A 24,402-nucleotide genomic window follows, 5' to 3' on the forward strand; every position below is an offset into this window, starting at 1 on the left:
TCACTGTAACCTTTTTTTTTCCTTTAAAAAAAACTATAATTAGTAAGCCGAAGGAAAAAGGATTGCTTTGTCCTAGATTCCTGGGATTACATCTCATGACAAAACTCCGCAGGCCACTACGATAAATGTTGAAAGCAGCGCTGAATCCTAGGGTGTGTAGCAGAATATATTTTCTCACAAGCGCGATTAATGCGTTAGCAAAATCTTGCGTATTTGGAGATAGCAGCCAACTGCTTCTTCTCCTGACCCACTCCTCATCCCATCCCATCCCATCGGTGAGCGAATTCAGCATTGGTCCGAAATATTCTGACATTCAGAAGCTTCCTCACGGAAATTAATCCCAAGAACAGTCACTGACAAGAACTCATTAATAGAAAGTGAAAGGACCGTTCGCTTTCGACAGCGGTTGCATAAGGTAATCGTCACTGGAGAGTTTAAATAACTAATTCATGTTTACTTTAATAGCATTGGAATGTAGTTATTAAATGCAAGTTGATTTCCATTTAAGGCAAACCTTGATATTTTTATTTGGTGCCGAAATATCTTTCGTTCCCCAGGAATCTATTATACATCATCAAAGCCATTGTACAACGTCTGTTCATAATATCGGCATTGAGTTTTGCATCTACAAAGATGATAAATCATATATCATTCGAAAAGTTTCAAGCAGAAATCGAATTTATGATATTAACCATAATTTAATGAATTAATTTTTAAATACGAAATTAAGTAATTGATGAGTTTGCAATTCACTTGCAATTGACATCGTTAATCACGATATTATAAACATGACTATTTTTGAGCGAGTAGTATGATTGATGAAAGTGTTTCATGTGCATTAATTCTGCTGTGTGTGGTCAACTCCAAACATAGGCTTTTTTTCTAACTATTCCTTGGATTCTTCTGAAAGAAAAATTGAACGAAGCGATATAAATGAAAGATGAAAAAAAAAAAAAAGCATGCAAACGGGAAAGGGAATTTACTGATTAAATAAACCTGAAGGCTAAACTGGAACCGTGATAGGATTCAAAACCGCGCTTTCTGTTGACCTTCATTCATAGAAAAGGCAAAAGGTCGAAACTTGGTCTTGCTAAAATCTTCGTCATGAGTGACAGGGGTTCGTTCCCGTGACTGCTAAATACGGCGCTGTTTTTGGTATTCTTTGAATCTTATGAACTCTTCTGACCGTGTGGTCTTCCGGGCGTATAAACAGATTTTATTTTTATAATTTGATTCTCCAAGTCGATCATGTGGTTTTGAACAAATAAGAAGTAATCAGCTAGTATATCACTGTCATTTCGCTCGGACTCCGTCCTTAGAAAATTTTCCCAGCCTCCTCCCCAAACTAATATTATATCCAGCTTACAAATTTCCAAGGCTTAAAAATGTACATGAGAAACGATCCATCTCTCTACCAAAATGATCCCACTTTTTGTATAGTACAAAAACCCTGATAGGATTCAAAACCGCTCTTTCTGTTGACCTTCATTCATGGAAAAGGCAGAAGGTCGAAACTTGATCTTGCTAAAATCGTCGTCACGAGGCTGGAGCCAACACACCTATATTTGCAATTCAAACAATGATCTTCAGTAAGAGACTCGTATTCAAACAAACATTAGGAAAATATGTACTAAACATTCTTCGTATGCATAGTTTCAAGTTGCTTGTAAACATTACCACCTTGAAATCCCGCCAGACCCACGGTTGTGGTCTTTTATATCTGAAATCGGGATATTTGCTACCAGAAATCCTAGATAGCTATCCATGTAGTTTAACTGATAAAACCCCTGATTACCTTTCCTCACAATATGTCAGAACCATATCCAAGCTTCATCTACTACAGACTTTGCTTTTTCAGGAAGAATACATAATCTCTTTTTGAAACACGGCTTGCTCCCAACAATAACCTTATCACAAAGAAAAAATCCCATGTAGTTTTCTTTCTAATGAAAAATCTAATAAATTCTAATTTAAAATAAGCAAAGGAGTCATAACTTTCTTCCATAATAGCAATACCTAGAAAAGCAAAATCGAACATTTCGAAACTGTCTGCATGATAATCAAAAGAAGGGCATATATAATTGATATATGTCTCGTCTTCCATCTGAACACAACGAACGCTACACCTCTCACTATAGGCATGGATCGTTTTGCGCTTAAATACAGCAATTGTATCAGGCGGCTTCAGTGTGCCACTACTCAGGCACACTGAAGATAAAACCAAACTGAACACCATGCGAGATTTAGGCCTGAACCAACTCGAAGTGTCTCCTACATTGGGTCTAATTTTTCACAATTTTCTTCAAATCAACGTGTACCGCAGGATTTTTCGTTTCCTTTCAGATCACAGCTCAATAACGTTTGAAGTTGTACTCTCATCATTTAGAATCAATTTCTTAAACAGATTTAAAGAAAAAAGAAGTATCTTCTTAAAACAACCGACTGGTGCTCACCCAACACCAGATAGCGCTGTCCAGAGCTTAGCATCACATCTTTAAACATCTCTTTAACAGCCGCCTCGAGAAAACCGGAAGAACCTCAATGTATCAAACTTTGGTTCTCAAAAAAAAAAAAAAAAAAAAAAAAAAAACCGTCGAAAGATAAGAGCCTTCAGAACAAAGACGCAGCAAGAAGGATTTTGGCGAAGTCGTATAAAGTATTTCATATGGATCATAATATTTTTACTACGTGGGCTGAATTTTCGATAGCCTAACCATAGATCTACGGAATTTGGAAAATACGGAAAAATTCAAATGAAGGATAGAACCTCTCCCCTCTGGACGACAGTAACCTAAGAATACTCTTGAGGTAATAATCAGGCTTCTTAACAAGAGTGCAGTCGCGTCTGGTTTTCTGCTTTTCATTGTCAAAATATATCGTGTTTACATAATTGAATTCTTAATGCATATTTTATTGAAATCCTGGCTTCTGCAAAATAAAACTAACCGTGATTTAGAAAGATTTTTTTTTTTTTTAACCCAATACCAAAAAAAAAAAAGTAAACGAACTAACCGAGTGAATTCGGACCAATTTTCTCAAAATATGAATAAAATCAATACTTCAGCAGTTAAATAATCATTGCTTTAGCCATAGACCCCATACTTAAGTCATATTAAAGGGATCACAGTCACAAACATGAAAACCTTCATCAAGATCTAAAAGGCCTTGAATGGCAAAGCAAAAATGGATATAATTTTTCTCGATATAGAGCCTTCTTAGGAGAGAATCTCCATCTCGGCTCTTAATCACCATTGAAAATCATTTCAGAATTACAATAAACCTACTGGAAGTGCTTAAAGTATCATTTATGCAACAATCGGTATACCAAGAAATGTATTATGAACCGCACCGCAAGGGGATGTTTTATTTGTCACTCTTTTCGCAGTCATCATTGATCTGCCGCTTTCTGTGAATCAGAACATTTCGTACACCGACAACCTTAAATTGTTCATCTATTCAGACAGACGAGATGAGCTAGTGGTTCACGAAATGCTCAGCAAACAACGAACCGCTATTTATATCTTCACGGTATCGGCCTCGACTAGATGTCTTAAAATACCATACAGCTTTCATCAACAAATATAAGAAAAATGACATAGATTTCTGTAAAATGGTTGCGAAGATCATGAGTCACCGTGATTTTCGAGTCACTTACGAATATCTTCATAAATGACTCCAAAATCACGGTGGTTCTGCCTTCAAACACAACTCCAGGACCTCTCGGAAGAAAATTCTCACTACTCTCTGTAATACTCGACAGAATTCGTGGGTTTCTACGATACAAAATTAGTCACGCAGTGTCTGCAGAGGTGCGTTTATCCCATTGCTCTGTATGCCTCTGCAATCGCCCATGATTACCACGGTCATATATCAATAACTTCATCAGCCTTGAATACTGGATCCAACGCTTAATAAGCAAAGGAACAAAAAATCCCTTCACTATCTCCAAAGGTATTCTGATGTTCACAAAGTTACTGGAAGGGAAATTAAATACACTTAACATCAATCCGTGTTCACCTTCCTACAAAGTAAAAGGCGCCAACCGAGCTCATGAGTAGACTCACTTGGTGCAAGACTTAATCACTTATCGAACCTACAGCATATATTCTCATACAGTATACTTAATTTCTTTAGAACGCGGAAATTAATAGTGAACTGCTTTGCGATGACAAATCCTACAGAACCAGCATATTTGAAGAACTTTTTCGACTACAGCTGAAAATAGACTGAAATGTTGCGTTGCAACCGTCATCAGTCATGACTTTACTATTTTACAGACTCTTGTATTTTACATACTGAGTTTGCATTATAATATATTTCCTGAATCTGTTTAAGCTACTCCCCCCCCACCATACCTCTAACACTGCATTGGACCAGTGGTGAAATTTGTATTATTACAGATTTCTAAATTTTTTTGGATTAAAATAAATAATTAAAAACCTCCACAACATTTTGGGATCCACTTAGATCACAAATATTACAAATCAGTCTGCTAAAGAATATCTGGCATGCCTCTGGATGGAATAAAATGACCACTTTGCACGGATTAATAGTAGTAATGGCAAATGATGCAAGAAAGATACAGCATCAGCCAAAAAAAAAAAAAAACTACAGTTCATCCATCCGTATCCTCTAAGAATTTGTCTAGTCTAGTTTTCCCTTGAATTTATTCAACCCATCCACTTCCACAACAAGGGATGGAAGCCTGTTCCAACAATCAACCACCAGTTGCCTGTAGGAAAACTTCTGCACATCTATCCTGCAACCATCCTTCCTCAGTTATACTAAATGTGAAATCAGTACTAACTCTTCACATTATTAGTAGGGGCAAATGATGCAAAAAAGAAAGCTTATACAGCATCAGCGGATGTTTATGGCGCACCATAGCCCTAGTTGTTTTTGCGCCAGTAAAATCCAATCCAATCCAACAGCATCAGCGAAAAAAATAAAAAAACTTCCCACATCACGTGACTGACTTCAAATAATTTGCTAGTCCCTAGTCCCTCTTTAAATCTATACAGACCACTCTCATCCACAACACGAGATGGAAGTTTTGCTCCAACAGCAACTACCCGCTGGCTGAAAGCATATATCTGTCCAGCTACCATTCTTCCTCAGTTTTAATTTCTCCTTACGATGTGCATAGTCTAAGAAGAAGAATTTTACCAGCATTGAGCTATAGTGAATCCATTCAAAGCTCTAAATATCCCAATCCGAAGATACCTAGTCTCCAGACTCAGCAGTTTTCAATTCTGAAAACTGCTGAGTGGTAAGAGTACCCTTTTGTTGCCCTCATTAAACTTGTTGCCGTTTTCTGCACCTTTCCAACAGCTCAACGTATTTCTGAGAACGAAACTTCCAGTCTGCATGTAGTACTCAATATGGACTAAAATTGCCTTAACGAACGAGTCATCTCCTTATAACACGCATTCAAATATGTCTTTGAATGCAGTTGGCTTTTCAAAACATTTACTAAATTAAATTTAATTTAATTTGCAACCCCAAAGTAAGTTATACACCCTATATAACTAAAATAGCAAAGGAAGAAAGGGATTTGTGAAGTTCTGAAACAGGCGGCACGGAAGGCCCATGGGTGTTCATCGATGATTTATCGAACATTCTAAGCGTAGAGGACTGCTAAAAGAAATCTCGCTGCTTTGAACGGTCCAAAGAAGGTCTGGCCAAGCACTAGTGAGATTGGCAAAAGGAAAGCCATAGAGAAAAAAATTCGAATATGCGGACTACATGGTTGATTAAGGATGACAACATGAAGAAATTCAGCAGTTATTTGAGTAGGTACCCACTTAAACAGTAAGTCAAATCGGTATTTTGTTATTTTTAATTATTTTTTTGGGCTGGTTCAATGAAAGCCTCGGGCTTCCTTGCACCATATAGCTAATACTAAATTACCATTTCCTCTAACGCCAAAATCCAACCTCAGTGTCCTTTGTCATCACATTAAAGATATTAAAAAACCTTTAACGCGGCACTCCGCCTGTAACATTTAGGTCAGTTAGTGTTCATTATTAATACTTGGTAACTAAATATTCGCTTTGATGAATGCATTGGATAATCTTGAAATTAAAAAAAAAATTCTGATTAATACGTGATCAAAAGTATCTGTACCTAGCAACGTAACACTTTAGGGACTAAGCCACTTGATCAAGCGACTTACTAGATCATTACCTACTCTAGTTTTCCAGCAGTTCTTTTAATCACGCTGTTATTCGTCTTCTTCCCCTTCTATATCTACAGGAAGCCAATTTTGGATTGAAACTAGTCTGATTACCCCCCTTACCGACGAAAGGATACACTAAATTCGGATGTACTAGCTCCGATGAGTTCAATTTCTGTTCGACTGATTTACCTGCCTCTGAGGGTCAAATGTTTGGAATTGTCACGTTGATTCTAGAGCTGGTCTGCTGCATGGCAAAGTGAGAATGAGTTTATTGTTCTGTCTGTTGCTAAAGTTCACGTTCCTTGTTTTCAGTTTGTAAATATTAGTTGGAAAATATAAATGTGCATAATCACATAGCGTAGTTGACCATTTTCACATGCATATCGGAATCGTCTGAGTCGAACATGCGCAGAGGGACCCAAATATGGGGCCGTCCGGAGTATAAACAGAAAATTAATTTTATTTTAATTATCGAGTACAAATTGTCAGGTAAGATTCGCAATTAAAGTTTTATCAACAGCTTTTTAGTTTACTTGAGGTATCCTCTCATTAGTAATATAATATCGATTTGTAGATACGATGGTAATGAAATTCTTTCCCAACTTCCAGAGTTTAACAGAGCAGAAAAACTATAATTGAACAAAGATATTAAGGAAGAAAATCGGTATCTGACCCGTGGTGTTAATTGAAGTAATTTTTTCCCTTAACCTGCACGAAAACACTTTTGAAACTGTCGATGACCTAAAAAGAAAACAGCTGAGGTGTCGTGTTACTATACAGTGAACTGCCTGTATTTGGCGCTTTACTGCTATAAACAGACTTTGCATTCGTTCTGCAAAATCCTTTACCTTATGACCATCTTATAAGCAAAATAAATATTATGAGAATCTTTATGATCCTAAATCTTGCAACTCCAGCAGTTGAATTCAAAGAGTTGGTAGATTGATTTTCATCCGCAGTTAAAATTATTCACCACATCCAAGTATTAAGCAAAAGGATGCTATCGCTCTCTGGAGTACTTTGGCACCACGCATTTTTAATGCACACGTCGTAATTTGTGCCCTTTATTTCATTCCTTTCTTTTGTGTGCGGCCGTCATTTGGGCTGCTATCCAGTGTGGTTCAAAAGAATTCTGAAACACTTTAACGACCATTTTAAGATTAACCTCCTCGCATACTGTTTCAAGCGACAAGTGTATAGCCGTGTTTGGCAAGCTTATTACAATCGGCGTTGTATTTTTATGGCTGGCAGAATCGTCAGCTTTTTTGCCTCGTCTCAAAGATAGCACGAGATGGTTCTTTTGACCTTCTGAATAAATTCATCATTGCTACGCAGTCTTATTATTAAGATAATATCGCCGCATAGGGATAATTCCCCATTCGTGTCCGTTAATTATGTTTACGTTTTTGGAGAAAGGGAATTTCATTTATGTCTATACTTTGCACAGAACGTTGTCTCTTAATTTTTGTGAAGTAGTTTGTCTTTCCTGATTCCTTTGGCAAAGAAGTTCAGTTAGAAGACGTTCTGTCACTGTCATTCTAGTGTCCCGAATTTCTGGAACATTTTTTTTTATCTCCTTGGACTTTCATTTATTTTTTAGATTACTTATTGCAAGTAGAAGACAATTTATTTTCTCGAGGATAATAAAATACAGCTAGACGTAATGCGAAATGGCATTTGTGAAGGGTACAAGTTGAAAATAACAATATTAAGACAGCCAGATTTTCACTACCTCAAAGCGAACGTGGCAATCTTATTGCTACTTCAACGAGGGTCTGATGGCAAAACTCGTGGAAAGCTAATCTTCTTTTATAATAAATAAAAAGATTTTCTTTTACCGTGGAGCACTAAAAATCTTTATTTTGCTTATAATTAAATATGAATGCATCAGAAGAGGGGGATAATATTTTTAAAATCTTTTTTTTAATAATGAAATGTATATTTGACATCACTAAGGTGAGACGAGCTAAAACTTTCGGTGCGTTTCGGCCCATAACAAAAGCAAAATGGTCTTTCACAATCTTGATGGCTGGGGATTTAACAGAGACGTTTACATTAGGAACTTAAAACCTATTGCAATTTAACATACAGTAGGTTACGCATTCGGTTACATTCAGTGCATAAATAAAATAATTATTAAAATAAAACGAGCAAATAAATGTATTTTTAAGGAAGTATAATCAGGACAATTAAAACTCAGATTCAAAAATTTAAGTTTTTCGCACTTCAACATCTTATTCGACCTAGATAAGGATATCAAACGCGAAGAGGTCGCAAGAGAATTGTTTGATAGAAATCTGTCCAAACATTTGCCAGATCAAAATCTAAATGATCATGTGACACCCAAACCCTCTAGCGGTCACCAACATCTTATTGTGATCAGGAAACATTACAACTCGTTAATAAAACGAGAAGCCGATCTTGAGTTTAGTCATTTATGGTCACCAAACAAAATGACTCGCTGGAATTTTGTTTCCTGTGTTGATACCTTTACCCTGATATACAGTATAGCATGTATGGAGATCAGTCTTGTAGTTTTAAGATCAATATTAGTATAATTGTGAGTTTTATACTTATTGATGAAATCGAGTTAGATTTTTAAATCTCTTCTCATAAGATAGCACGGCATACCTGTACAAGGAGAATTATAAATTAGTAAATCAACCTATCACTCAGTGAAGAAGATTAAAACTTATTCTACAAGTTGCGCAACTCTGGGACAATCAACGGGAAATCTCCCTCCTTCTGGTGTTCGTCTACAGCAGAGGTTCTTAACCTTTTGCTTTAAGCGAGCAAGATTTTGCAGCTTACAATACGTGCAAGCGCCATATATTAAAATATAAATTTTCTTGCTTAAAGATTAAAAATGCATTTTTTAATTAATTTTTTAGCCGTATTACGCATACAAGAATTATATTTCTCGATTAAAATTTTTGGGGGATAATATATATTACCCTATCAGTATGAACCTTGACTTTGAAGAGATGATGCCAAACCTTTGAAATTAATTTCTCCATTATAAAGAGAATCGCAGATTTTCTTCCAACCTTTTGTTGTTTTTGATATTGTTCATTAATGAAAAAGCACTTTCACACGTGTACGTTGATCCAAACATAGAAAATACTTTGAACGCTTCTCTTTTTAATAAAGGAAATTTTTTGCAGTCGGAAGAACCCCAGAATTTTAAAATATTTTGTGTTGGAAAAGACATTTCAGAGCTAAAGACGACTGCATATCAAGAATTTCTAACTCCGCATCTACTACTTCATTCTGAGTGAAAATTTGTTCCAAGTTAATGATTTCAAGGTTTCTGTAATTTATCGTTAATTCAAATTTTGGGAGGTGCTCTTTCAAGTATTTAAATCTTTGTGACCTATTTAAATTGGTCACTAAGGTCTTTGATTGCATTCATTACTAACGATGAACACTCCCCGGCAGTGTCCTTCAACATAGCCATAGTTGCCGATGCCCCTAAAATCCAGTAACAACAACAGTTTCCTCCAAATATTTTTAAGAGTAGAAAAAGGAAGCAAATTTCCTTTTAAAACTTTATTCTGAAACACGAGTTTTTTCTCAAATGCAAAATATCTCCTCGTATAAAAGCTACCACAAATTTATCTTTTCCCTGTAGCCTCAAATTTAACTTATTTAAATGGCTGTAGATGTCATCATGAATGAAAGTGTAATCTTGAAATCTTCAGTAAAATTTCATTAAATAGGTTGTCTTTATTGCTTTCTATTAGAAAAGCTTTTACTTTTCCAAACACCTCCCCAATTTTGGGGAGCGTCTTTCCACGACTGAGCCAACGAACCTCTGTATGGGTAATAAGATCAGAATGCGACTTGAAGATCTTCCAGAAATATTTTTAGAAGTCGATTATTTAAGGATTTAGCAATAAAATGGTTGATGACTTTAATAGTGACTTCAAGACATTCCTATAATTTCTTCTTTTTGATCTTTCATTCAATATGAATCAAGCAGTGACAATGCACAAAATGAGGTATCCTTTGATCTCTATTAAGATAAGCAATAAGTCTGTTTTTACCTATCATGGAAGGCGCACCAATTGATACAAGTTTACTCAGATCAAATTTGTGCACTGTGAGGAATTTCATAAGTGCGTCATATACATCTTTTCCAGTTGTATGACCAGTAAGCGGCAAAATAGCCAAAAAATCTTCTTCACAGCTGCCATCACGTTGAATGAAACGAACAAAGCACATGAGTGCTTTGTTCGATTGATTTAACGTGATGAACATGAGCCCGAAGCATCAGTTGACTCATCAAGTACCAGTGAAAAAAATACACAACTTTCGATTCTACCTAATAATTCATTGAATATTACATCTGCCATTTTATGAACTCCATTTTAAACTGTATGATCACTCAAAGGAATATTTTTGGCGGAGCTAATCAATCAGGGTAGCTTCCTGTTTTTTTTTTTTTTTTTTTCCTGGTAAGACCCTAGCAAGCACTTCTAATGATGACACTGCACAATTTTTTATTATTTCACCACTAGTGTAAGGCAATGAATTCTTTGCAGTTATATTCGATAAAATAAACGAAACTTCATTTATTTTACTACTATTAGCTTAACCTAAATTTAAAATATTTTTCTATCTTTTAAGTTTCTTTTTTTTCTTCTTGAAGTTTAGCTTTTCTAATATCATTAAATTTGCGAAAAGCTTCATGAAGATTCCTGTGGCATGTTTGGTGATGTCTTTCACAATTTGACTTCCGATAGCCAGCCAAAGACGCCTGACATAATAAGCAAATTACACTAGTCCCGCTACTATTATCTATTACCAAATAATCATATTCCCAAGTGGACTGAATTGCGTACTTTTTAATTTGTTTGTTTTCTTTGCATTTGAAACGTGTCTAAATCAGACAATTGCGAAGTTAGTGTTAATGCATAATTTTTTCCCTCATCATGCTCGTTTCGATTTCTTTTTAAAAACCTATCCATTTTGAAAGGGTTTAGTAACTTTAGATCTGTTAAAAGAAAATATTTGTACATTTAAGCATTTGCACGCAAAAATCAGAAGATTTCTTACTATAACACTTTTTCACAACCTTTAAAGTACATATACAGTATCTACTTATTGCAGCAGCTCAACTGAGCGTAACCCGACAGAAACCTGTCAAACGAGAAACTGAAAATCGCAAAGTTTACATTATATGCTAAAATATACAGTAAATGCTGTTATTGAATAACGTATTGTATTAAGTGTGTGGCTAACGCTGGGAATGTCCAGTTCTCTCTATGATACGATAGAACAAATAGGAAACCCGGTCTTACGTAGCTTGTTTATGTACCTAGCCAAAAAGTGTAGGAATATTGAAAGTACTAGCCTTTAACTCTTTCGACTGTGACATGGTAATGTAATCGTTTTTTTTTTTTTTTTTTTTTGGACTATAGTTGGTGTCTTATGAATGCGGTGGACGCAAAACAACTTATAAAGCCGTTTTCGTTTTTCTTTCCAAGAAGTTTGAAGAGTATCTCTTACAGACAATTACATTTTTTATTATTATGAACATATTATGTACGCTTAATTAATAAACGCATTTACAGAGGTTCTTGATAGGATGAAAGGTAAATCTATCTGGCTGTCGCTTGCATGTTTTCTGTTGAAGTAGAATTCTGTGTCCACTGTAGACTACCGAATTCTATGACATTATTATACGATCCCATGCTATTTCGTAGAATTTGAGGCGTCGGGTGAAAAAGGGATTTTCTAGTAAAGATTGGCTTGAATTTTTCTAGAATATCCAGAAAGTTGAGAAATAGAAAGCACGTTTTTTAAAGTACAAAAATTTATATATAAATTTTTTAGCTTAAGCGAAGGTGCTCGCGTGCACCCATTTTAGGATCGGCCGCGAACAAAATTTATTTTTTAAAGAGCACAATGGCGCTCGCGAGCACCAAGTTAAGAACCCCTGGTCTACAGTTTACTGGAAGAGTAAGATTTAATGTATCCACGTGATAGTTTGTAATAATTCCATTATCGGGGAAAAACATTGCAGACTGTACATGGTTAACGGCTTTGTAATAACATTTCCCTTGGGTTACGGGAATAAGTTTAGTATGTAAGTTTATCCCCAGGGTGATCATATATCACTGTTTCTGGGGCACTGTCAGCTTTTTTTACATCTACAAAATATCTGTTCTTTCCCTACTGCAGGAGTTCTTTGCAGGAAAGTTTCACAATTCGAAGAAATTGCTGCTTTGCTGAGTATCAAAAGAAATTACTGGGATTTTTCTTTAAGTAGAACAACGACAATTCCCTCTTGAAGAATAGTTCCTCTTACAAACACTAATCGGTCTGGTCCAGAAAGAGAACTTATTTCGTTTTGTAGCGTGCTTGATACCAGTTACATCCACGGCAGGTGAGACATCCAATTTCATCATATGCTGAATTCCACAGGCACCTTTGAAACCATGGTGAAGCAACAGTATTAGATCAGAATTGCCAGCGGGCCATTGAGTTGGTAAATCATCCATCTCACCGCCACAACGAAGTAACAACCCAGCCAGAATATCCTAAGGAGATGACATTTTTCGAACGTAAGCAGAAAGGCACAAAAATCCCAGAAACCACACCAGAAAAGCCAAACTATCATATGAAGCCCACGGTCGGTACTGTTAACCCAATAAAAATTCATGCGATCCCGCTTAAAATCTCGACACGTAATAGATAAATTTTTGTCACACGGCTTTTCCCACAGACAACAGTTGAACAAATGAGATCATATCTGAATGAAGACATAGGTATAGATGCAGAAGTTACTAGGTTTACCACCAAACAACCATACTATGCATCATTCAAAATCACTTCTGTGGAATCTAACTATAAACTAATCAGCCTTGCATCATCTTGGCCTGCCGGGGCACTTGTGAAACATTTCTATCTTTCGAAGCGTCTCTCTACCGAGATGCAGTTTCCTGAACGGTATGAAACCATGTCGAAGGAAAGGAATAGCTGACTCAGACCCACTATCAAGTCTAAGAAAAGGGAGAAGCATTCAGGTTATACTGTTCCGAATCTCTCCAAAGGTCTGAACAGCTTCATAGAAGCAAGTCGGCGACAAGAACACCTGCCACCAACTGCTGAGGAACATATGAAGATTAAAGTGAGGATCACCTCCAGAACGAATCAAAGCCGATATTCGAAGGCCACCAGAGCTCCAACAAGGACAAAACGCCAGAAGCCTGAGAAATAAGCTTCAGACAATGGAAATTCTTCTCCTATCAAGGTTGTATGACGTGATTTGCATTACAGAGACCTGGCTCTCCCCTAATGAAGAGGACTTTGCCTTCTCTCAACCTGCATGTTTCTCTGGCATTTTTGCCTCAAGAGAGCGGAGGACCGGCGGCGGTGTAGGCATTCTCTTCAACACACAGAAATTCTTACGGACTAGCTCAGCCACTTTGAAGACAGAACTATTTGAAGCTGTAAGAGTCTCACTCAGTATCCAAGACAACAGGCTTGACGTGTGCACAATCTATATCCCCCCACCTTCAGTTAAGAGCACTATACAAGAGGTCTCTAACTGGATCATTAATCAATGCCACCCAAAAGCAACTTTACTTGTGTATGGAGACTTCAATATTAGCTCAGACCAACACAGTCTTCATAGATTTTTGTCCTCTAATCTGGCTGCAGTAGGACTGACCCTCCAGAACTTTACCCCTACTAGAGGCACTAGTCAGTTAGACCTAATCTTTGCAACAGACTCCCTCACCTTAGACAGCCAGCCTGAAACAGCCTTCATGTCAGACCACTTACCAATAGCCTTCTGTCTCCCAATTGCTTCCAAGTCACCATGGCAACATCAGATACCAGTTAAGAAAACTGTGATTAGTCCTTCACCCCTCGATCCGTCTTTCCTTGGGATGCCCTAAACCAATGTAATCCACAGATCGAGCTGCACTTTCTTACCTGCTGGCTGAATTCCATTGCTCGATCTGCAGTCAAAAACAGTGTCAATTTCTCGCCGGAGAAAAGCACGGTGGAACCAACAGCTCAGCCTCGAATTTCAGAATAAGCAAAGGCTTCGTGCAAAATGGAAAGCCACATCAGACCCAATAGACAGAATAGCATACTCAAAAACCCGTGCTCAGCTTAACAGATGTAAATCTAAAGCCGTGAAAACCTACATTGATAAAACACTCAAGGTAGGGAAGACACCGTTTAAAGCAGGACATGATGATTCCCTCAGCAAATTAATCCGATCGAATGGCTTGACTACATTACAAGATTCAAACCCAAGTCTGCGTCAGACCGTAAGAACCTTCACAACAGTTGTCAGCGAGATACCCTCACATCCATCATCATTACAAAAGGAGAACTCATCCAGGCCATCAATAGTATCCCACCAACATCATGTGCTGGATTTGATGGGATCCCACAATTTATCCTTAAGAGCGTAAGTGTTTTCATCATAGATGCGCTTCTAGGAATCCTAAATGAAATTCTAACAACTCAGTTTCCCAACAGCCTGGAATCAATATATAGTTTGGGCAATTCCAAAAACACATGGAGTTACCTCATTATCACAGTTCAGGCCAATTATGAAAGCATCATGCATCCTCAAAATTATGGAGAAGTGCCTTCTTCCCATCTTAACTAACCAGGTTCTCTCATGCAATTCACAATATATCCATTATGCACTGAAACGCAGGTCCACCGTCACCAACCGGCTGGCAACCACTAACACCATTCTGGAGGCTCTACAAGGCAGGGAGGAGATGACAATTGTGTATCTAGATATCCAGTTTGCCTTCGACTGCATTGACGTCCAGCCCCTTCTTCAGCTTTGTGAGGAGGGATACCAGATTAAAGGAAATATCCTTGAATTCTTAAAGTCGCTTCTTACAAACAGGGTCTTCATCTGACGGTGAATAAAAAATCCTTCACTAGGAAAGTCAGTGTAGGTATTCCCCAGGGCGGAGTTCTGTCTGGACTCTTTACTGCTGCCATCCACCCATTCCTATGCCAGGAAATGGATTTTCTCAGCTACGCAGATGATTTGAATCTCCTCTATCGGATCCAAGGGACTGACAACCTGAGACTGCTTCCGACACCATCAACAACAGCCTAAAAGCTCTAGTTACGTACTTAGCACAGTTTTCTCTCCAGATTAATCCAAATAAATCTGCACAAAGAGTGTTCTCCCTCAAATCGCACCCAACTCAACTAAACCTGAAAATTCATGGAACCTCCATCCCTCCAATAACCAAGCACAGAGATCTAGGGGTCATCTTTGACCCTAAGCTTAGCTTTAAACACCATGTGGCAGATATTCACAACAAGGTCTGCCGATCCAGATGGCTTGCCAAACAACACCTCCTTCAAGTCAGAATCCCAGTACACCATTCAATATATTTACCGGTTTCTTCAGCCACTCATTGCCTACGGATCTAAAATCTGGGCGTCGGCAGCAAAAACCACGCTAATAACCATGTCATCTGATGAGTACTGGCTTCTTTGGTGGGTGCTCTTCAAGCACAAGCTTCCACCCCTCACACATACTTCAGAAATGACCAAACTTCTGAACTACAGAAGTCTCAGAACGGATATTCACCCTCCGCTTACTCGTCACCATTAAAATGATAGTGGGTGAAATCAACACGCCAAATTTTTGGCAGATTTGTAGTTGGAGAATCCCCCCGAGACCCTTAAGGGTACTAGGACCCTCCCTTGTTTACAGTCCGTGGCGTGGAGGCTCAGGAAGAGCGACAGATTCCTGCCAATGGAGATGCTCCAGATATGGATGTTGACTACAAGAAATTCATTGAGGACAAAGCCTACAGAATACGTATCATCTGGGAGCAGCTCTCATCTTCAACCGAGTGACTGTCATTATTTTTCCTTGATTGGTTTGTTGATATTGTAAAAAAAAAAAAAAAAACTGTTTTCATGTTTACAATTTTTTTTTTGTTGTTAGAGTTTTAGTTCGTTTCTATGTTAAACCCCTAGCATTTTTGCTGTTATGGCCATTGCATCAGGCATTCGTGTAAAATTTACTTATTTTCGCTGATTGCAATAAAGATATCTGTACACGTCATCCTGGTCACCTTCAGAAAAGCGCTGCCCAGTCATGCACGGCAAAGTAGCGTCTCCATCTTTTATGAAGATCAGTGCAATATTTCCCTTGGTCAGTAGTTGGCCATACGACATCTTCAAGCACCTGCAAGTAGTGGTCACTGTTCATAATATCCTTTAGGACATACAAAACCAACAAAATATTTCGGATATACCAAACAGTAATGGTCGTTGTGGAGATTCAGGAATCATTCAATATTTTTGTGTATTTGAATTTGTGTATTTATCAATGATATCGATAAAGGTACTGTATATAGGTATATCAGGCTTAATGTCCAAGTTTGCAGACGATAACTAGGTCGGCAGGGTTGTTAATGACAATACGCTGCTGCAACAGGATCTAAAAAAGTTGAGCAGGTCGGCTCAGAGGTGGCAACTGAATTTAACATTGACAAATGTAAAGTACCACATATGGGAAGCAGTAACCCCTGAGTAACGTATCAACTGTATGGTACTACACTGACAGTGGTAGAGAGAGTGAAAATGACCTGGGAGTAATTGTGCAGTCAGATATGAAGTTCTCTGAACAGTGCAGACGGTCTGCCAGAGCAGGTCATGGAGTTTTGCCAATGATATATAGGAATTTGGCTAGAAGAGACAAGGAGGTGATTATCCCATTGTATAAGGCAATGGTCAGGCCACACCTTGAGTACTGCGTACAGGTCTGGAGGTATCGTTTTAGGAAGGATGTAGAGTTGCTGGAACGAGTACAGAGAAAGGCAACAAGATTGGTGAGAGGAACAAAGGGTGTGCGCTTACGAAGAAAGGCTTAAGTTCTGCAAGTTGCGGCATCTGGAGACTAGGCACCTGCGAGGTGATCTGATCGAGGTTTATAAGGCCTTGAATGGTTTGAGCAGGCTCAATGCTGACGGGATACTTCCGCTTGCTCAGATTAAGAACCTGAAGGGGCACAGTTTCAAATTGAAAGACAGTTGTAGCAGAGATGTGCGGAAGTTTGCCTTTAGCCAGCGGGTAGTTGATTGTTGGAACAAACTTCCATCTGTCGTTGTGGAAGTTGATAAACTAGATAAACATTTGGAGTGATCGGATGGGTGAAATGGGAAGGGTTTTTTTTTTTTTATGGGTGATGCTGTATAAGCTTGCTTTCTTGAATCATATGCCTCAACTAATGCTAAATCTGGAATACTAATGGATCTGGGTCTGAACAGATCAGAATATCCTCTTTCCCAGATAATATATGTTCAACAAATTCCATATGTCTCTCACAGTGTTTTGTCATTTTTGGAGATGAGATTTCATTTTTTTTAATGTAGCCTGCAATGAGTAGGTGAAGTACTTTCTTTTATCAACGACTGCGAGCCTATCTTGAAGCCGATTCACTCAATTGATCGAGAAATGTAGTCTCTGACAAATTAGTTTAGCAGGTTATTGCAATGTAATTGTGGGGTAAAGTATGCTTGAAGTTGTAAAAGGGTAAAGTTTTTATCAATAGAAAGTAGTCTTCTCTCCATTTATTTTATACTTAAATAATATCGGAGTTTGGTTTTCACGAGGCAGACCTTTTTTTTTTGTTAGCGCATTGGCTTCTGTGGCCATAATGCACCTCCCAAGGTTTTTGCACTACTCTGATCCAGGCCTGAGGCGGGATTCGAACCCGCGACCTTTGGGTCGCCAGGCAGGCACTTTACCCACCCGGCTAGCCCGGTCGGCACGAGGCAGACCTAAAATTAAGTTTGTAATCATACGAACTGGTTAACTAAAAGACGTTAGCCAGACTAAAACGAACAATTGAATAACCTTCTGCATAATTAAATGTAATAGGAAATTTTGGTTAATTAAAAATATACTGTATATACTTTTACATCTAAAGTGATGTCTTTGAGAATCACAGAAGTATGAAAGTTAGGACGGATAAATTTTTGCTGATTGTCTCTGTTTCTTTCAGGTGACGCTAACAGCAACAGAACCCTCCTTATATCTGTGTTGGCAGAGAAGTATTCTTCAGCAAACTCTTGAAAGTAACCCCTATTTGCAAGCCCTTCTCCATAACCTAGTAGGCAAAGACATTACTTATAAACTGTACTCCCTCACTGAACTGTACCACGTCGATTGCCGGAGTATGCCACAGACAAATTCGTTAGAGTGGTGGCAGTTTCAAATGCCACGCAGTCTTAGTGTGGATGCTGTGCACATAGGGACTAAGGGATTTGTTCGTTCCCTGCTGTGGAGAGCGCGAGACAGACATCTTGGTACCCCTCCAGGTGGAAGCGTAGGTAAGTACCAACTGAAATTCCCGCTAATCCCTTCTCACATAAGATCCTCTATAGTTTGCTTTTTGTTAAAAAAAAAAAAAAAAAAAAAAAGAAAGAAAGTGGTCCACGAAAGCCTGCTTTTGAAGCTGGCAGCAGACCGGGCTCGAGGTCTGCTGCCAGCTGTTTACTGCTTGCTCGTCAAATTTAAGTTATAAAACATACCAAAGGTGTTTTTTTTTTTTTTTTTTTTTTTCATTAATAATTTCCGTGTTGGATATAATTTGGGCTTGTCTTGTTTCCAGTGAAAACACTTATATACGTACACAAGAAGAATTATTTTATTTTGTGAGCTCAAAATACAACGTTGAAGTTTACAGTCAACTCGATGTTCCAAATAGAAAATATTAACAAATGGAATGCGAATGTTTGACAACGAAAACAAGGTTAAATATACTTTTATCAATCCTATACAAACAACACTTTGAAAATGATTTTTTTTTCAAGAACATTTTGAGCTTAATTTTAAAAAGCACTCTTATCAAGTAGAGTGGCGTTTTTTTCCCATTTGGAACACCGATTGTAGCTAATGTTGTTCTTCCTTAACGATACTAAATATTCCGTTTTTTATTTTATTAAAAAAAAAAAAAAAAAAAAAAACGGTCTTCCAAATACTGATCGCTCTTTGAGAGTTATTTTGGACACGGCCCCACAAACTGCATATTTAGCTGTGGCTGTCATAATTCTCGATTTCTATTATGAATTTGATTTTTTTTGTAACTTAACGTATCAATCAGTAATAACCTGACAACTATAATAATAAGATCGAGCTAATGCAGTTTATTAGCTTTTTTTCTTGACGAATTCGATGTCCGTCCCCTCCAAAATGCTTTATCAGTGTCAGCTGCTCTTTCTGGGTCGGCAGAGAAATGTGTGTATGAAAAAAATAATTCTATTCCTTATTAATTAGAGCGAGTGTATGATGTGTTACACACATTTTGATTGGACTAAAGAAGTAAATACGTCAAGTCGTAAGAGGCACTGCTGTTATTTTTAATATCTTTAATGTCTTAGTGCTAAGCGGCAACTTTATTATTCGTTTATCAGGACGCCCTCGACTGCAAAAACTTTCTACCTGATCCAAAAGGAAAGGAGAAAGCCAAAAAAGTGATGTTTCAGTAAAAGTTGCATGAAGTTTGGCAAATAAGCAAAAGTTGCATATTTAAGCATCAAACTGCTATAAAATTAATGGAAAATTATTATTAAATATTGTTTCAAAGAAGTTTCCTACGCATAACACAAAAATACAATTACTTAAGAATTAATTGCAATTAAACGATTGAATTTGGTTTTGCTTCATTCTTCTACTCTATCCTATGACATAATCATCCAATTAAAATATGACTCGCTTTGCAATAAGAATGGTTAAGAACTGATACGGAATTTAATTAAAACGGGTATAGAAAGTTTGGTAGTTTCCACCTTGCACTTATAGATATGCATTCACTCATCGTAATGTATTGTAGAAATTCTGAAAGGAAAATGTTTATCAATGGGGCGAATTCATTTCGATGTTTTAACGAAGGTCACTCAAAGTAATCTAGCTTAGTAATAAAAAAACAACATGGCCTATTTCTTAATCAATATACTGTATATATCCCTCCTTCAGTTCATGCATATCCTCTGTTTTGCGAGCAGAGTAAAAATACGTAATGAAGTCCTTAATATTAGTATTATCCACAGGGCGAAAAGGTCTGTGGTTTCTTTGCACTATAGAAGAACACTAATATTAGCCTTTTTAAGTTCTTCTTGTCTGTCCCTTTGTAAGTCCCTCTTGATTGTTTTTTAGAACAGCGGCATGGGCATCTCCAGAGGTTGTTTTCTTTATTTGGCTGTAGGTCTATCAAAAGAATTTCTTTCATATCCCAAAAAATGGTAGAGGTTGAGTCCTGAATATTTTAAAGTGGTGGAGACACATAACGTTTCTATTGTAGGCACTCCTATTTTGTTTTCCGGTCCCAGAGGTAATCCGCGATTTATCACCGATTTATTAAATTCTTGAAAGAAACTGTTGTGTATCTGCATCATGCATGTAAATTTTCCGGATTAATTTGAGCCCTGCGCTGAATAGGTGTGAGCATATTCTTGACACCTATCGAGAACTGACCATCCTCCAAGCGTTCATGGAGGATGGGCAGTACCGACCCCTCAGAAATATTACATTCTTTGGCAATCAGTCTGTCTTTTGTACCTTTTCAATACGTCTATCCTACATATCTTCATATTTTAACACAGTTCTGAACTACTTAAAATGCCACTTTAATAATTTTACTGCGCAATAAGAAGAGTGCGTTGTTGGCCACAGGTCTTCCATTCAGAAGGCCTATGATTAACAACGCAGTAGTGATCACCCGCTGCTTTGTATACGCGAATACATAGCTAGGAATAGCTAATAATGATTTTTTTTCTTTGTTTTTTCAGAGTCATCTCCAGCCCGAACCTCACGTCACTCCGCCCACTTCTCTGACCCGGGTCCCTTTCATGCATCTCGACGACCACTTCCGGCAGTTGTCGTCTCGGAAAATATAAGCACCTTAGCTAAACTCGAGCCTGTTTCATCATCCTCCAATCCATCCTCCTCACACAGCCCTTCGTATCCTTGCGGTCCTCGAGAGTTCTGCGTTTAGACCGCACTAAGGGTGACTTCAGAACGAACTTCCATCTCTCTGCTGTGCTCTGTCGTAAATTAAAATCTTCAACACTCTCCACTGAAATTTGCGACGTGAGGTCAATTAACCACGCCTAAACTTGACAAACTTATCTGCATACAAGCGTCGTCTTTGTGTCATTTCTTGTACCAACGAATTAAAATTTTCTTTATTAAGATTACGAAATCTTATCTTTGTATTTCACGCAGTCTTTTAATTAAAACTAGTTTCACGTAATAAATAAATCCAGTAGCTATAAACACAGTTAACAGTGTCGATATCTTCAGGTTCTGCTAACTCAATGCCTTTATATACCACGAAAGAAAAGCGTAGTAGTTCTTCCCTCATTTTTTTAAACTGTATTCTTGAGGAGTGGATGTTGGGGACGAATTTCTCCGTGCAGTTTCGAATTGGCCACTCCTGGAATCGTACCAGAATACATAACTGAACCCATAAAAAGACTTATTGATAAAGAACAACTTAAAATCCAAGAAATGGTGACTCTGTTGAATATTTTAAAATAAAAACACACGATCACGAATTCAAATTGTTTGTAGTTGTTCACTATCCACAGAACGTATAAATATGTTTATTTTTATGACTGTTCCTTAAAGGGAAAACTGGTATTTTGTCACTGGTTACATAACAAGAATATTATCATTTTGTCTAATGGCTTGTTGACTGCCAAGCAAATAATCACAAACCGACTAATCATATTTCGAGGTGGAATTTGCGGTATCTCATCTCCAGAATCCGTGATTTTCACTTGCTTTTCCTCTAATCGTGAAATCGAAGTACACGTGCAAGATAGGGCTGCATACTCTGTCGTCACCATAGACACGCATGTCTACAACAGTGGTTCTCAAGAGGTTTTTTTTTTTTCTGGTAGCAGAACAATTCCTCTTTTATTAAGACATTTATTGTACTGATATGAATGATGGATGGAATTTATATGCATGTAACATAGGAATAATAATAAAATTCCTGAAGAGATTGTAAAAACTGGAACTAATAATAAGAAGTTATGTAGTTTAATATTCTATCCTGAAGTCAGCTGAGAAAGATATTTTCGAGTTTTGTAGAACAATATCATGTAAAATTGTTCTACGTAAAAAAAAAATCATCTTTCTATACGTTAAAATAATTTTATTCCTAGTGATATTTATCCAGCCAATAGGAGAATAGGGATGCGGGTTACGTGGTAATACGTAACAAATACTAAAATTCGGAAATGAAGCTTGTTTTACTGTGATAAAACAAGCTTATGTTTCAGCGTGGTCATGCTAGATAAACCTCATGCACGCGCTTTATCTAGCATGACTACGGGGTACCATTTTTTATTTCCATATGTTATGTATTCATAACTGAGGAAGAGACACACACAGTGTGGAAAGCTTCTGTAAGCATTTTATTTTATCAAAAGAAGCGAGCGCAACCCCCTAGTTCAACTTTAAAAAAAAATATAATTTTTTTAATGTTGAAATTTTAATAAATAAAAAAAAATTTATTTATGAAAATTGTCTGGTGGCAGCACTTGAGAACCACTGGTCTGGAACAACAGGATAGCACTTCGGGTACTGTGTGATAGCACTGGTCAACAAAATAACGATTTTTTTCATTATCAAAGATGTAAACAAGCTTTTATAAACCAGTTTTGCGTGCTGATTCAAATGTTTTTGGGGGTTTTTTCCATAATACGCTGGTGTGCAATATTTAAGGACCAGTCAAGTTTTCACCTGTAGCTTCTCATAGGAGTGGCCTGGATATGGGAAAAGCATACCATAGGAACCTCGTGAGGTACAGAAATGATGAAGGAAACAACACCGACACAACAGAAACAAAACGGTACAGGGGGACTTTATTCAAAAATGGCAACATAGCAATGGCTGCCATGATACAGATGCATCATTTCCAAAGATGGAACAAAGGGAAGAGGTGGTCCTCAGTAGGAAATATGGCCACCCCTAATGTTGATGCAGGCTTTGCACCGCCTGTCCTTACTTAGAACAATGTTGTTGATAAGTTGTTACGGTAACATCGTCCATTCCTCTGTCAGCGCCTTCTTCAGCTGGTGAACATTTTCTGGTGGGCGTGGACATGCCGCTAGGCATCTCCCCAGAACTTCCCATATGTGTTCGATGGGATTTAGAATGGGCAGGCCAATCCATACGAACAATTTCCTCGCTTTCCAAAAGCATATCAACAGCTGCAGTGCGATGGGGGTGTGGCGTTATCATCCATAAACACGAACTCGGGGCCAATGGCACCTCGGAACAGACGCACATGGGGAAGGATTACCTCAGTACTGTAGTGTGCACCGGTTACAGTACCACCGTCCAGTATCTGGAGTTGTGTACGCCCAGACAAGAACACCTCGACCGCCATGTCGATCCCTTTCAGTGATGTTTGCGGGGTGATACCGCGTTCGAACCTCTCGCCAGATTAGCTGACGTCCAGAATCGCTGCTGAGACTGAATCTAATCTCATCAGTAAAGAGTACCTTAAGGAAAGATTGTGGTTGTAACCTTTAGAAATAGTGTTGGTTCTTAAGTTTTGCACACCAGTGTATGACTACTGATAATATCAATACAAGTTAATTATGACGATTTCATTACAAAACACGAGACTGGTTACAATTGCATTTTTACTGTTTAAACCGAATGCATTTTATATGCACTGTTAAAATAATACAGTACACTATTAAAAAAAAAAGTAGAATTTAAAAGTGTTATGCAAATGATTTTCTTTGGTACATCCAGCAAACTACTCTACCAACGTACATTCATTCCAGAAACCTTGTTAGCGATTTTCCTTTGACTTAATGCATCGTGGCCCTTCCTGCTCTTTACTCACTGTGCCAGGGTTTTCGGGAAACAAGTTTAAATGCGCTATAAAAGTCCTTTATAGGGTCGAGAAAAGGTACATATAGCATTCTGGCAGTCACCAACCGAACGGAGGGGGAGGTAAGGATCTAAAAAATTCATGAAATTTTAACATAATGGTTTTTCTAGTCTATTCTTGTTTTATATTTTGTTGGCTCATGATCCGCGCACTGTATTTTAAACTCGACTATTTTCCATACTTGTTGCTTGGCGCCCCCTTTATCTGTTATTTTAATCATATCAAAAATTCTCACTTGGTTCCTTCTTGGAAATTATATCATTTAAATTATTTTATATTTTATTTATCATAGAAA

The 24,402-nt window shown here is 37.6% G+C and overlaps 1 protein-coding gene across 3 annotated transcripts in view; it reads left to right on the forward strand.

Annotated features, from left to right (window-relative positions):
- LOC150091441 (popeye domain-containing protein 1-like) overlaps positions 1-21,350 on the forward strand; it is a 100,972-nt gene extending 79,622 nt beyond the window's left edge. For all 3 annotated transcript variants that reach the window (XM_090383940.1, XM_090383930.1, XM_090383950.1), the window contains exons 4-5: positions 18,195-18,522; positions 20,980-21,350. In XM_090383940.1, the coding sequence (XP_090240066.1) occupies positions 18,195-18,522; positions 20,980-21,185 (534 nt within the window). In that variant the 3' untranslated portion in view covers positions 21,186-21,350. The remainder of the gene's footprint in view (positions 1-18,194; positions 18,523-20,979) is intronic.
- The last annotated feature ends 3,052 nt before the right edge of the window (positions 21,351-24,402 follow it).

Source organism: Mastigoproctus giganteus, chromosome 1, assembly GCF_048544385.1.
Source record: "Mastigoproctus giganteus isolate SK-2022 chromosome 1, ASM4854438v1, whole genome shotgun sequence".
Taxonomy (NCBI): domain Eukaryota; kingdom Metazoa; phylum Arthropoda; class Arachnida; order Uropygi; family Thelyphonidae; genus Mastigoproctus; species Mastigoproctus giganteus.